Genomic DNA, 14974 nt, shown 5'->3' with positions numbered 1-14974 from the left:
TTTAGAACCAGTTCTAACCTTAAAAAACAGCTCCCTTTAGCACGAGTAGTACTAGTATAGTGGCTTATATTATAGCGACTTGGTTAATTAAGGCACGAGCGCCATTTAGAACGTATACAAGCCTATATAATTAGAATGTTTATAGACCTAAATATTAAAATAGGGAGCAGAAGGTGGAAAAGGATACGTCTATATACATTTGCTAAGGCTTAAGCGAGCCCCCTAACTAGATCCGTTACGGTGCCGTAATATTACCCCCCTCTTTAAAAAAGCTTACCCTTAAGCTTTATCCTTAAGTGCTTGTCTTCTACCTCTTATATAGTTGTAGTTATTACTACAGGTAGGGTAGTAGTAGTTAATAAGATACTGCAGGCAGAGTAGCGAGGGTTAATTATAGTACTATAGGCGTAATAGTAGAAGTTAATTGTGGTACGTAGGTAGGAGCAGTAGTAGTTAAATTAAGGTTTAGCTGTATATAGGAGTAGCTGTATTTAAGTAGTAGTATAGTACTAGCGGCGGTAACGATAGTGGTTAAGCATAGAGCTTATCTATCGGTTGTCTTATAATAGTAGGTTAAATATAGAGCTTAGGCTATTAATTGGTTTATAGCAGTACGATATAAGCAAAAGTCGTGGATTATAGGCATAACGGCACAATTATATAGTTGGAAGACTGTAGGCGTATTAGTATAGTTATTATTAGGTGTATAGATTATATACATATTAATATAATCGGTAGTTAATAGCAGAGTAATACCAGTGTTAGTAGTTTTGGTAATTTTGTTCCTTAAAGCTCGTACAACTTAGTGTTAGTTAGGGTTGTTTATCGCAGCTAGCGTATAGCACTAGTCTTAGTATTAACCAATTTCGTTTCTTGTAGTATATATAGCTTAGTATCCATTAAAAAGGGCTATTTAGGTAGTAGTATGGTGTAAGCATCCGTAGATATACGGTCGGTTAGTTAACAAATTAGTAGGTCGGTTAGTAGGTAGGTAGGTAGATAAACACGTTTAGTTAATAGATATACGCGTTATTATAGGACCTTTATCGTTATTAATCGAGTTTATACAGTTAGAAAGAGGTTACTACCTAGCACGTACTTCCCTATAGCATAGGCGGCCGTTAAGTAGAGAGAAGAGAGAAAAAAAAGAATTAAATATAAGTATAAGGGTGCCTGTATAGTATAGGGATTCCATACCTAGCTACTATAGAACTTTATATAATCCTTACTTTATCTTAGAGTATATATCTCTTACCTTCTTTATTATAGAAGTTAGGCTTTCCTTCCTTTATCTACTAGTATATAGGGCTTCGTTACCTATTAACTACCCTAGGCTATAGGGCTTCTTTAACCTAGGATATAACAGCCTATAATTGGTTAAGGGATCTTAATATAATATTATAGTGACTTAGTTAATTAAGGTATGAGCGCTGTTTAAAATATATATAAGCCTATATAATTAGAATGTCTATAGACCTAGATATTAAAATGGGGAGTAGAAGGTGGAAAAGGATACGTCTATATACATTTGCTAAGGCTTAAGCGAGCCCCCTAACTAGATCCGTTACGGTGCCGTAATAGCCTATCTCTTCTTAGTGGAATACCTAGCTGCTCTATAGTATAATAGTAAAGTTAACTACTAATTAGTATTAGTTATATAAGGTAATATTACGTAGCTACGGTTTATAAATAGTATAATAATTATTAGTTAATATATTTCTTGCTTAAGGAAGGGCGAGAAGCTTAAGGCTCCTCGCTACACTAATGCCGCGGCGATACGTAACGGCAACTTGCCTTGCGTGACGGCAACTTACCTATATTCCCAACAATTATAACTATATAAGCTTAATAAAAAATAGAACTATATCCTTTATAGTAATAGAATAGACATAATTAACCTTTTAGAAGATAACGCCCCTACGGAACTCTATAGACTAGCCCGCGAAGCCAGGCTACTATACGCGTCCACGTCGCTGCGGGTGGAAACATTATCTGGAATCCGATTCCTCTTAATGGCCAAGTGCAGAGGCGATGGTAGAGAGCCGTCGCAGCGCGTGCAGCGCGCTGTTGTGGCGACTCTGTGGTGTTGAGCTCGCGACGCGTATATCGCCCTCAGCAACACCAGGAGCCTCACTGCCTCCGCTTGGAGCTCTTGTCTTACCATCTAGGGAGGCCCATTAAGGGATACTGGGATACGAAAACTACCCGATGTACAACTACCTGGCTCGTAGCCAGGCCTAAAACTAGCCTTATTATTAGCTAGTCAACGTAAACGCGTCCTAGTTGTATAATAGAATACCCTTGGGCTTGTACTAGCTCTGAGATCGCAAGATAAGGGCGTAGGGAAACCCTTTTTTATAAGAACTTGTTAAGGTTAACGCGTCATAGATACCTTATACGAAACTTATTAAGGCCCTACCTAGAGAACTTATTAAGGCCCCTCTATAAGGGCCTTTCTGGTATCCGGTACACCTAGGTAACTTAAAAGAGGGTCTTAATAGGCATAGTGCGCGCGACCTGGGCAACAGACGCGATAGCGACGCGATAGCAACGTAATGGCGACGCGACGGCGACTAGACGGCTTGACGAGGTGGAAACACGGGCAAAGCTCTAGGTAGCAGAAACACAGGCCAGCTTCAACGGCCCTATGTGGTTGACCTACGGTTAACTTATAGGTGATTTATAGGAGGGTCTTAATAGGCGTAGTATATATAACCTAACGTATATATATGGGGAGGCTATAAGGGAAATACAGGCCAGTTAGATAAGGTCTTAATAGTTAGAGATATAGGCTAGCTTATAAAAGGGGGGGATATAAGCTTAGTTAGTAGAAGAGGGGGGAGTAAGTCGCCTAGCACGGGACCTAGTCTATAGCCCCCTCCTATAAGATATGGTCAGCCTATTATAAGAAGACTCTTATAGGTAACGCGAAACGGAAACCTCCCGTGGGGCGTAGTGCGTAATAGCTACTGCTAGCTTTAGGGACCTTACCCCTTAGCTAAGCTCTAACCCCTAGTGCACCTAGTAAGTAGGTAGGATTACGTCCTAGCCGGAGAGACTACTATATAGCTTAAGAGAACGGATACGCGTATCGGTGTACTAATAGATAGGACTGCTCGCTAGGGCAGTATGCTAGTGAGGTACGCTTAAGGAGTAAATAGGAGTTACTTAGGCGGGAGAGGCTTAGCTGGCCTTAACCGTAGAAGGTACCTAAGGCTTCTATATTACAGGATGTAGCCACAACGCCCTTATAGGATTACGCTAGTAGTAGGCGCGTAAGACGGGAGTTGCGACTCCTATAATTGGTAGCTTATACCTATGCCAGCGGAAACAATAAAGAGAGGCGTGAAACTAGAGGCTATAGAAGGCTCCTAAGCTGTATAAAAGCGTACTAACTTTAGGAGGAGACTCTTATATAGACTGCTAGGGGGTAGACTAGTACTTAGGCTAATAACCTATTATAAGATACCCGAAAGAACTAGTGAAACTCCCTATGTTATTAGTGGTGGCAGCTACCTACTTATGGAAAGCCCTAGGCCCTTAGGCTTAGTAAGGGAGAGCTACTTAAAAACTAAGGTAGAGGCCTAGATAAGCAGGCATAGGAAACTCTACTATATTATTAGTACTACTAGTATATATATAACTACCTGCCCCCCCTTTTACTAGCCCTATAGAGTGGAAGGACTATACTATAAATAGTAAATAGGAATGGCCAAAATTGGAGAAAATAGAAGTTAAATAGGCAATCTTCTCTAGCTCTAATAAAAAGGCCCTAGGGCCAGACAAAATATCCTTCACAATTCTATAAAAGGCCAACCCTATTATAGAAGATCTTCTATATAGAATCTACCGGATTTTATTTACCCTAGGCTATTAACTAAAAGCCTAGAGAGAAGCTTAAGGAGTTATCCTCCCTAAAGTAAATAAGGGGGACTACTCCTTACTAAAGTCCTATAGACCTATCTCCTTATTAAACTGCCTAGAAAAAACCCTAAAGAAGATCTTCGCTACTAGATTAGAATATCTAGCTAGTACTACTAGCTTACTTTAAGATTCGCAACTAGGAGGAAGAAGACAGCGGTTTGTAATAGACGCAGTCCTACTATTTCTAAATAATATCTAATCTAAAAATAGTAGAAAAAAAGCTAGATAAAGGATAGCTACTACGTTATTTCTAGACGTAAAAGGGGCCTTTAACTATGTCTCTAAAAACTAGCTTCTATCTATCTGTAAGGAACTAGGACTACCTATAGCGTTTATATAATAGGTAACTACCTTCCTTAGCAATAGAAAGCTACAACTTTCCTTTAATAGGCAAATATAAGAAAAAGTAGAACTAGAAACAGAGATACCACAGGGATCGCCTATATCCCCTATTTTATTTCTACTATATATACGTAATATCTGCAGCATATAGACAGAAGGAGCCTATTCTCTTAGCTATATAGACGATTTTACAATTATAGTTACTTTAAATTTAGCTAAATCTAATTGCAAAAAGCTAGAGAGAATAGCGCTAGAGCTAATATCTAAAGCTAAAGAAGCTGCTATTAGTTTTAATATTAGCAAAACAGAGCTTATATACTTCTATAGTAAACGCACCACTATAGAAGAAGGGTTAAAGCTAGGAGACGTAGAAATATCCCCTAAACCCCTAGTTAGGTAGTTAGGGGTATTCCTAGACTTTAAGCTTACTTTTAAACAATATATAGAAATACAAATCTCTAAAGCAAAGGCAGCCTTCTATTTAATTAGAAGACTAGGTAATATATAAAGAGGTCTATCTCTACAAGCCCTAAGACAGCTCTATATAGCTTGCGTTACTACTATAGCAGACTACGGAGTACAATACTAGTGGAAAAGTAAATCTAGAGACTACCTACTAGATAGGTACCAATCTTTATAAAATAAGGCTCTAAAACTAGTTCTAGGAGCGTTTAGAGAATCTCCTAGCCAAGCTATAGAGATTAAAGCCTCTATTCCTCCTCCTAGGATTAGATTTAAAAAGCTTTGCAATAACTACGTAATAAGAATCCTAAAGTTTAAGGAAAACTATATAATTAAGAAGGTCTATATAGAAGAGATTAACAAAAATAGGGACAAATTAGCAGCTAGTTCTAGCTCTAGTTCTAGCCCTAAAAACTCTACTATAAAGCACCTTTTACAGCTAAAGACACAGCTACTATCTCTATCCTCTAGAGTTTAGCAGCTAATTTAAAACTAGAAAATAGAGAGAATCTCTCTAAATTGGCAAAAACCGTAGTCTCCTCCTATTCCCGCATCCTTTTCTATCTTAAAAGGTAGTAAGGAAGAAGCTGCATAAGAACATCTAAGACTAGTAGAAAATCTATAAGAATCCCTAGAGTGGGACCTAGTAGATTTATACTATACAGATGGCTCTAAAGACAATAAATTAAATGTAGCTGCTATATATAAAATAGGGGAGAGAAATAGGATTAAATATGCAATAAATCGGAATCTAGGACCCTATATAGAAATTATAGACGTAGAGCTTTATACAGTCTATAGGGCCCTAGAGTACCTAAAACAATAAAGACTAGAAGAGAAATAAGTCTATATCTTTATAGATAGCCAAGCAGCTATTAAAAGATTACAGCTTAAATCTCTTATAGGGGGGCAAGAACTAGTCTTTAAAATTACGCAAAGCTATTCCTATTTAGCTAGTAAGGGGATCTCTATTAACTTTTACCAAGTTCCTAGCCATCTAGAAATCTATAGGAACGAAATAGCAAATAAGCTAGCTAAAAAAGGCCTTTCTAGAAGAAAACTATAATCTTCTTATACCCCCCTAGCCTATATAGGGAGAGGAGCAAGAGAAAAGATACTAGAATAGTGGAAAAACAACTAGCAGCAGAATAAAAATAAGGGAAAACACTATACTAGGATCTATAAAGGAAGCTATTCCTTTTCTCTTAAAGCCCCTAAGGATAAATATCCTAAAAGGCTATTTTAAATCCTTCTCTAAAGTAATAGGGGGGGAGGACGAAAACGGTAGATGCTTTAGGGAATGTAGAGCACTATAAACCCCTAAGCACCTATTACTAGACTGCAACCTATATAGAGAAGAAAGAAGAAAAATGCAAAAGAAACTAAGCTCTTCTCTCTCTCTAAAGAAGCTATTTTATACACTAAAAGGAAGAGAGGCGCTTTTCCTATTTCTAAGTAGGACAGGGATAGCCACTAGAAAGTAGCTAATAACAGCAGGATCTATAGAAGGAGGTAACTCCTACTAGGCTTTTAGTAAAGAGATATTAGTAAGCAAAAGGACAGAATTAAATTACAAAAGGATAGGGATAGGCGTTAGGATTTCTTATTTCTTATAATTTTCTACCGTTTTCTCATTACCTAGTAGTTGCTTATAACTTAGTATTTTACTAAAAAACTATAAACCCCTAGTTTAGGGGCTTATAAACTACTAGGATATAGTTACTAGTACATATTAAGCTGCCCTAAGGGATTTATGTATATAGGACTATAGCGCTATAGCCTAGAGGCTGCATGCGCAGTATTATACGTAGTATAATATAACGGATATAAAAAAAATATAAAAAAAAAACTCTATAGACTTTTACTTTTAAACTTTAAGAAGTTTATAAAACTAAAAAAAGTACTTACTAATAAAGAACTCCGCAAGCTCCTCCCTAAGAGGTACTATAACTTTATTAATATATACTTATAAAAAGGCGTAGATATACTCTTCCTATATTAACCTAATAACTATACTATTAATATTAAATAAGGAAAAACGCTACCTTATAAGAGACCCTACCTAATATTAAAAGATAAACTTTTAGTTATAAGAAAGTATATTAACGAGCACCTTAATAAAGGGTTTATTCGTCTTAGTATATTACTAGTAGCCGCCCCTATTCTTCTTACTAAGAAGCTAAAAAGAGGTATTTAATTCTACGTTAACTATAAAGGATTTAACGCTATTATAATTAAAAACTAATACCTAGTACTACTTATATAGGAGACCTTTAAGCGGCTTAGCTAAACCAAAATCTATACTAAGCTTAATATTATCACCGCCTTTAACTATTTTTAAATACGGAAAGGTAATAAATAGAAAACCGTATTTGCATTACACTTTGGCTAATTTAAATATACTATTATGCCCTTTAGCGTATATAACGGCCTAGGTACCTTCTAAAGCTATATTAATAACGCCTTATAGGACTACCTTAACGACTTCTACTCTACGTACCTGGACAATATACTTATTTATAGTAATAACCCTTTTAAGCATACCGAATACGTTTAAAAGGTCCTATAGCGCCTTAGGGATATAGGACTTTATATTAATTTAAAAAAATGCAAATTCTTAGTTACAGAAGTAAAATACCTTAAACTAATTATTACTAGTAAGGGTGTCCGTATAGACCCTAAGAAGGTATATATAATTACTAAATAGTAAGCCCCTAACTGCATTAAGGACGTATAAGCCTTCCTTAGTTTTGCTAACTTCTATTAGAAATTTATATATAACCTTTTAGGCGTAGTAGTACTACTTATAGTAATAATGCAAACGAAGGGCCTTTCTGTAAAAGGAAGAAAAACGCACTTATGCTTTACCTAGACGCCTAAATACGAGAAGGCGTTTTAAGACCTTAAAAATGCCTTTACTAAAGCACTTATCCTAGCTTACTTTATACTAGGATAACAACTCTATCTTAAAACCAACTCCTTAGACTACGTTAACGTAGGCGTCCTTTCTTAAATAGGTAATAACAGTCTTCTTTACCTAGTTACATTCTACTCGTCTAAGCTTATACTATAAGAGTATAACTATAAGATCTATAATAAAGAACTCCTTATAATTATATAAGCGTTTAAAGAATTCTAACTAGAACTTTCCTTAGTAGAGCTTAACTAGCTAACTAAAGTCTTTACAAACTATCGCAACCTTAAGTACTTTATAACCATAAAGTAGCTAAACTAATGCCAAGTACGTTAGAATAAGTTCCTCTCTAGTTTTAACTTTAAAATTATATATAGACTAGGAGTATAAGGTACTAAACCTAATAGCCTAATATATCGCTCGTAAGACCTTTCTTAGTCTAAAAATAACCCCTATGATTAGTTCTAATAATAAACAATTCTAAAAGCACAAAATTTAGCCCTAGGTATACTACTTACAATAAAGCTAACTATACCTTAGCTCTATACTATAGAACTAGAGTTACCTTCTAAAATTAATAAGCTTATTACTACGGTATATAATACCTCTATTAACTTATTACTATATTAACTTATTACCGCAAAGACCGTTAGCGCCTATACGCTATCTATTAACCTCTAAAGCTTAGGCCAGATTAATATAGCAGCCTTAAAAGTAATAAAAAATAGGCTCTATTATAGAGGTCGCTTATTTATCCCTAACTTAGAAAATCTATAACGGTAACTAATCTAAATAGCCTACAACCTCTAATTAAGCAGCTACTTAAGTAAAGGAGGAACCTATAAGCTTCTTAACTAATACTACTTCTAGCTAAAAATAATAGACTTAGTTAAACGCTTTATAGGCGCCTACTATTGTAGTGGTGTAGATTGGACGTCGCCTACTGTCTTGGCATTTCCCTATATTTATAGAGCCTTCGGCTTCCTTCCTTCTTCCCTCTATCATACATATTACGACCCTACTAGTTACCGGAAATACACTCTTTTCTTTCTTTCTTACTGACTATTTTACTGACTAATTACGACTAACTGACCGACTGACCGACCGACTAACCGACCGATAGACTAACAGACTGACAGCACCGTGACTTTCCATCTTAGAGAGGTTGTACCCTCCCACACTATAGTTATAAGCGCGCTAAGGCCTTTAATATAAAGTACTAAGGACTATTATACCCTCTACTAGTACCTATATAACGATGAGCAAATATCGCCATAGATTTTTTTATTATTAACCTACTACCCTATAAATAATACGGCTATACCTATAAGAATATCCTTATAAAAGAGCGCTACTACGTCCTAACCGAAGGCGTAGCTATTAGCGACGTTATTAACGCCTTCCTTTATAAAGTTTACTAACTATATAGGTTACCTAACTTAATTACGTCCGACTAAGGTATATAATTTAACTCTAATATATAGAGACGAATCTGCTAACGCCTTAGTATCTCTATTAAGATATCTATATTCTTTTATTATAAAACTACTAGGTAACTAGAAAACGCTAATGCTAGTATAAAAGCGTACCTATAATAGGTAGTTGCCTATAGTTAAGATAACTAGGTAGATTACCTCCTACTAGGTAAATTTATAGCGAATAACTATATCTTAACTACTATAGGACTTACCCTATTCTTCGCGAATAAGGGTTATTACCCCTAATTTAGTATAGAGCTACTAGAACCTATTAATAAGAAACTGCTATATAGAAAACGCCTTAAGATGCTACTTACTAACTAGTATACAGACTGTATAAAAAATCTACTTAACTACTATAAGGGAGAAATGGCTTAGGCTTAAGTAAAGTAGGCCTATTTTATTAACTACTATAAAACACTACTACTGGAGATGCATATTAGCGACTAGGTATAGCTAAATATATATAATATCTCTACATAGAGGCCTATAAAGTTACTTAATTATAAGAACCTTAGTATAAGGCAGTATTGCTAGGGTATACGATAGGGAGCAGGCAAGCCGAGCATAAGTCATATAGGGAGTCGATGGAAGAGGACGATATAGTAATAAGGGTAGGCAATAACCTAGTACAGAGAGAGACGAACCAATAAGGAGGGAAAGGGCTATAAGCCCGAGGTGCTTATAAGGAGGTGCTAAGGGCTAGCTAAAGGCTAGCCTTGGCGACCCCTAAAAGCCCCTAGGCAATACAGCTAAGTAAGGGCCAAAATAACCCTTATACTTAGCCCCTATTTAATTAAATAAGTTTTTAATAGGGGAGCTATATATAAGCTAGAACTTCTACTTACTTTAGCTACCTATAGGATATAACCTATATTTTACCTATAGCTACTATACCTTTATTAGCCTAACCTCTTACTAGGGTAGATATAGCCTAAACCCTTACTAGTACTAATCTAAGATAAAAACAAAGATAAGAACTATAAGGAGTGGACCGTTAAACGAATTGTTAACTCTAAATACGTTGGTAAAGGTAGAGGATAATGGCTTTACTATAGAGCTATATATACAGGATTTAATATAAATTAACTAGAATAGCAACTATAGGAAGACTTTAAAAATGCAAAGGATCTAATTAGTGACTTTTACTACGCGAACCTATAGAAACTAGGCCTAAGCAAAGATTTTATACCTAATCCTCTATAGGAGCCCTTATAGAGTTAAACCGTTATATATTACTATATAAGGGCAAATTGCCGTTAAATTACGGTAAAGTGCGATTACGTAACCGGAATATTGTTAAGTTGTCTAGGAACTTTAACCAGCGGTTAAAGTTATCTAATTAGTCGGATTTTTAGATGCTAAGCCTTATTATATAACATTATTTTAAACCTTTAGTAATATCCCCCTTTCTTCTTTTCTATACCTTAAGTGTCCCTTATATATATATATAGTAACTATAGCGTCGCCAGAGCTCCGCCTCTATAGGAGGGGGGGTAGTATTACAGAACCCTACTATAGGGGCCTCTATAGGAGAACCCCGTGCTCTTATATATACCTCACGCACAGCTTATATTAGCTACGCGTAGGTATATTACCTCCTTACGCCCTTAACCCTTACAATTAATCGCGTAACGTTTTATAGACTCCTCGAATATATACGCTCTATAGCTACTACCCTCGTTCTTATTACAGCGACTTAGTCAATTAAGGCACGAGCGTCGTTTAGAACGTATGCAAGCCTATATAATTGGAATATCTATAGACCCGGATATTAATATAGGGAGCAGAAGGTGGAAAAGAATACGTCTATATATATTTGCCAAGGCTTAAGCAAGCCCCCTAACTAGATCCGTTACGGTGCCGTAATATTACCCCCCCCTTTAAAAAAGCTTGCCCTTAAGCTTTGTCCTTAGGTGCTTATCTTCTACCTCTTATACAGTTATAGTTGTTGCTGTAGGTAGGGCAGCAGTAGTTAATAAGATGCTACATGCAGAGCAGTAAGGGTCAATTGTAGTGCTACGGGCGTAGCGGCAGAAGTCAATTGTGGTACGCAGGCAGGAGCAGTAGTAGTTAAATTAAGGTTTAGCTGCATACAGGAGTAGCTGTGTTTGGGTAGTAGTACGGTACTAGCGGCGGTAACGATAATGGTTAAGTATAAAGCTCGTTTATCGGTTATCTTATAATAGTAGGTCGAACGTAGAGCTTGGGCTATTAATTGGTTTATAGCAGTATAATATAAGCAAAAGTCGTAGATTGTAAGCGTAACGGCACGATTATATAGTTGGAAGACTGTAGGCGTATTAGCATAGTTGTTGTTAGGTATATATATCGTATATATATCGGCACAATCGGTAGTTAATAGTAGAGTAATGCTAGCGTCGGTAGTCCTGGTAATTTCGTTCCTTAAAGCTCGTACAACTTAGTATTAATTAGGGTCGTTTATCGCAGCCAGCGTATAGCACTAGTCTCAGTATTAACCGATTTCGTTCCTCGTAGCATACGTAGCTTAATATCCATTAAAAAGGGCTATTTAGGTAGCAGTACGGTGTAAGCGTCCGTAGACGTACGGTCGGTTGGTCGGTAGGTAGGTAGATAGACGCGTTCGGTTAACAGATATACGCGTCGTCATAGGACCTTTATTGTTGTCGATCGAGTTCATACAGTCAGAAAGAGGTTACTGCCCGGCACGTGCTTCCCCATAGCATAGGCAGCCGTTAGGTAGAGAGAAGAGAAAAAAAAAGAATTAAATATAAGCATAAGGGTGCCTATATAGTGTAGGGATTCCATACCTAGCCATTATAGGACTTCGCACGATCCTTACTTTGTCTTAGAGTATGCATCTCCTACCTTCTTTATTATAGAAGTTAGGCTCTTCTTCCTTTGCCTGCTAGTATATAGGGCTCCATTACCTATTAACTACCCTAGGCTATAGGGCTTCTTTAACCTAGGATATAACAGCCTATAATTGGTTAAGGGATCTTAATATAATATTACAGCAACTTAGTTAATTAAGGTATGAGCGCTGTTTAGAACGTATATAAGCCTATATAATTAGAATGTCTATAAACCTAGATATTAAGATAGGGAGCAGAAGGTGGAAAAGGACACGTCTATATACATTTGCTAAGGCTTAAGCGAGCCCCCTAACTAGATCCGTTACGGTGCCGTAACAGTTCTATAACAAAGCGAGACCCTAAAATAAATTAGATAAGGTACTAGATACTTATAAAGAATAATAAAACGCGTATACTTAGCGTAAAAAATGGATTAAATATTATAGAACGATTTTATATTTACTTATATACACTTAGTATATAAAGAAGGTTAGTAACTAGACGGAGCCGTAATTATAATATATACTAACTTTTTCTCTCTATAATAAGAATAGGACGGTATAACTTTACTAAGTAAAAGGATCATAATTACTAGCTAGTTATAATAGTTAGATATAAAAGATCTAATAGAAGGTATTAAGAGGTATTAGAAATAATAAAGGTTATTAAATTAAAGATGGGAATGCTATATCTCTAATAAATAACTTAAAGATAGGAGATATCTTTAAGGATAAAGATAAAGAGAAGAGGGATAGTATTACGGACCTTATATTAGCAGTAATACGACTACTAAGAAGAGATATAAATAGGTTAGTTAAGATAGTACAGGAGGCACTAAAACTAATTAAGCTATAAGGTAAGGGGTAGCTAAGTTATATAGCTAGTAATTAGTACTATATTAAAGCTAGTAATATAATCTTCCTTATAGCGAGTGCGTCTTTATACTAGTTTATAATTAACTTTAGTAGTAATTTAGAGCTTAATAAATAAGAAAGATATTAATAGAGTAATCCCCTACTATAAGACTATAAAATATATTACTAATCTTAGTAAGTTAACAAACTAAGCAAGTTAAGAGGTAAACACTTAATTAGCTTACCTATTTAGAAGGACTACCTAAATAACGTACTAAATAATATAAGAAATTTCAAGTGTTGCATTATTAGATTTAGATATTACTAAAATACTAGAGAGAGTAAAGTGCTTTAGTCTATTAATGGTATATTATTTAATAGATAAGAGCCTTACTGCCTTAATCTAATAGTATAGTGTATGAATTTTACTAACTAATACGAATATTTTATAACTATAAATTAAAATAAAACCCTTCTCTTTCCTAATCTAATCCTAAGATATTAGTTAAGATATAATAGGTAATAAGTAGTAATAATATATAAAACGACTCCGCTTTATAACGTAGATTTACTAGGAGTTAAAATTTCCTTTATTCCTATCTATAATTATTTTATCTAAGCATAAATATAAAGATTTATTATAAGATACTTATTACGAGTAGATAAAAATCTAAAGATATTTATAAGTCTTATATAAAGGAGTTATATCCTTCTTTAAACTATTTTCTATCTATATCCCTATACCTCGTATTAAAGCTATTTATTAGTTCTAAAACTTAAAAGTCTTAAAAGGGTTCAGTTGGATTTAAATGGCTCCAGTTTACAGCTTAGATAAACAACCCTCCTAGCATATTGGTTATGAATGGGGATGTTCGTACTCTAGTATACAATGACGTACTCAACCCATTTGTTAATTCTAGGTTCACTACTTTTTTGAAATCGTGTAGCCACGAAGAAAGTTCTTAATGTCAAAGAGAAGATGCATGCGTCCCGGACCCAATGCTACCGAAAGATTGTCCATATGCTAATGGCTACCTGCACTAGCATATAAATATACAGTGTTTTCAGACCTTATGATGGGCCGCTGTGCTGATTGGATTCGTATTCCACAAGGACCTCGCGGGTTTGAAAGACGACATTCCTCTTCAAACTACTCATGCTACTGTCTTCCGCAACATCATCTTCATTCCTCTGACTGCTGTATATTGCATCCGCCTCAGGATCTCTTGATCCAGATATGTGCGTCGATACTGCTCCACGATTCGGTGGTGTAAGCTTTAGCGAAGGCGCGGACTGAGATGATGATGTAGCTTTGGAACTGTTCTTTGAGTTGGTGTCATTTCCAGATCGAAAACGGGACTTTGACCTTGAGCCGGAAGCTGACATTTCTATTTCAAGTTCGTTAAGACGGATACCTATTTGGCCCGTCTGAAGATCCCCAAGGAAGCGATGCACGCTTGGTATTCCGGCAGTGATGATAGAAAGATTCATGACTACTGAGTTCAGGATGGTAGGTCCTATGGCGTTCCCTGTCACGATGATAGTCAGTCTCTACCGCTAGAACTTGAAGTATGGAAGACTCACAAGTTATGTCCGAGGAATTGATGTAGGAGCCTAGAACCGCCATATTTCCGATTGAAACCCCGCAAACACTGTTGAAGGTTAACAGTCCTCTGTTTTTGATTCGCCGAAACTATCAGAGTTACTTACGACAGCCTGGAAGCGAAAACAGACATGATTGTGATCCGCTCATCACGAGCCATTTGAAGCTTCCATACCACAGGGAGGAAGAATAATGCGATGGTTGCATCCGTAATTATGTTGATTAGAATGATCACATAGTATAGTTTTCCTCCCGCGACGCATCGGTTTTCGTTGAAAGTCCATGGCTTCGGCAGTCCACACTGGAAGGAAATCGTAAAGATGGAAAACAGCACCCAGGTAAGACACAGGGCGTGTACGATATGGCAATTCAATTGCGTGGACTTCTTCGTGTCTAGCCGCCCAATCAATAACACAACTGAGACTTTTGCTAAATATTGCGCCGCAATTGATAGTAATTGGGCAATGTACATAAACTAACAGAGGCGCAGGTGTTAGCTAAGTAACATCTCATCTCTCCGAGCTTTTTGGACCACCCGCCTTGAAAAAACTGTCCTTTGA

General features: G+C 36.2%; 1 protein-coding gene across 1 annotated transcript; it reads right to left on the bottom strand.

Moving 5' to 3' along the window:
* Positions 1–13624: 13624 nt before the first annotated feature.
* Positions 13625–14753, bottom strand: K441DRAFT_713285 (uncharacterized protein; the record flags this gene model as incomplete). Its single annotated transcript, XM_067653935.1, has 3 exons — positions 13625–14340; positions 14396–14463; positions 14522–14753. Coding segments are annotated over 3 exons (758 nt in total), but the record flags the coding sequence as incomplete, so codon positions are not given.
* Between the last annotated feature and the right edge of the window lie 221 nt (positions 14754–14974).

Source organism: Cenococcum geophilum, assembly GCF_001692895.1.
Source record: "Cenococcum geophilum 1.58 unplaced genomic scaffold K441scaffold_12, whole genome shotgun sequence".
Lineage (NCBI taxonomy): Eukaryota > Fungi > Ascomycota > Dothideomycetes > Gloniales > Gloniaceae > Cenococcum > Cenococcum geophilum.
The sequence above is the reverse complement of the archived record's forward strand: the minus strand, read 5'-3'. Positions and strand labels throughout refer to the sequence as shown.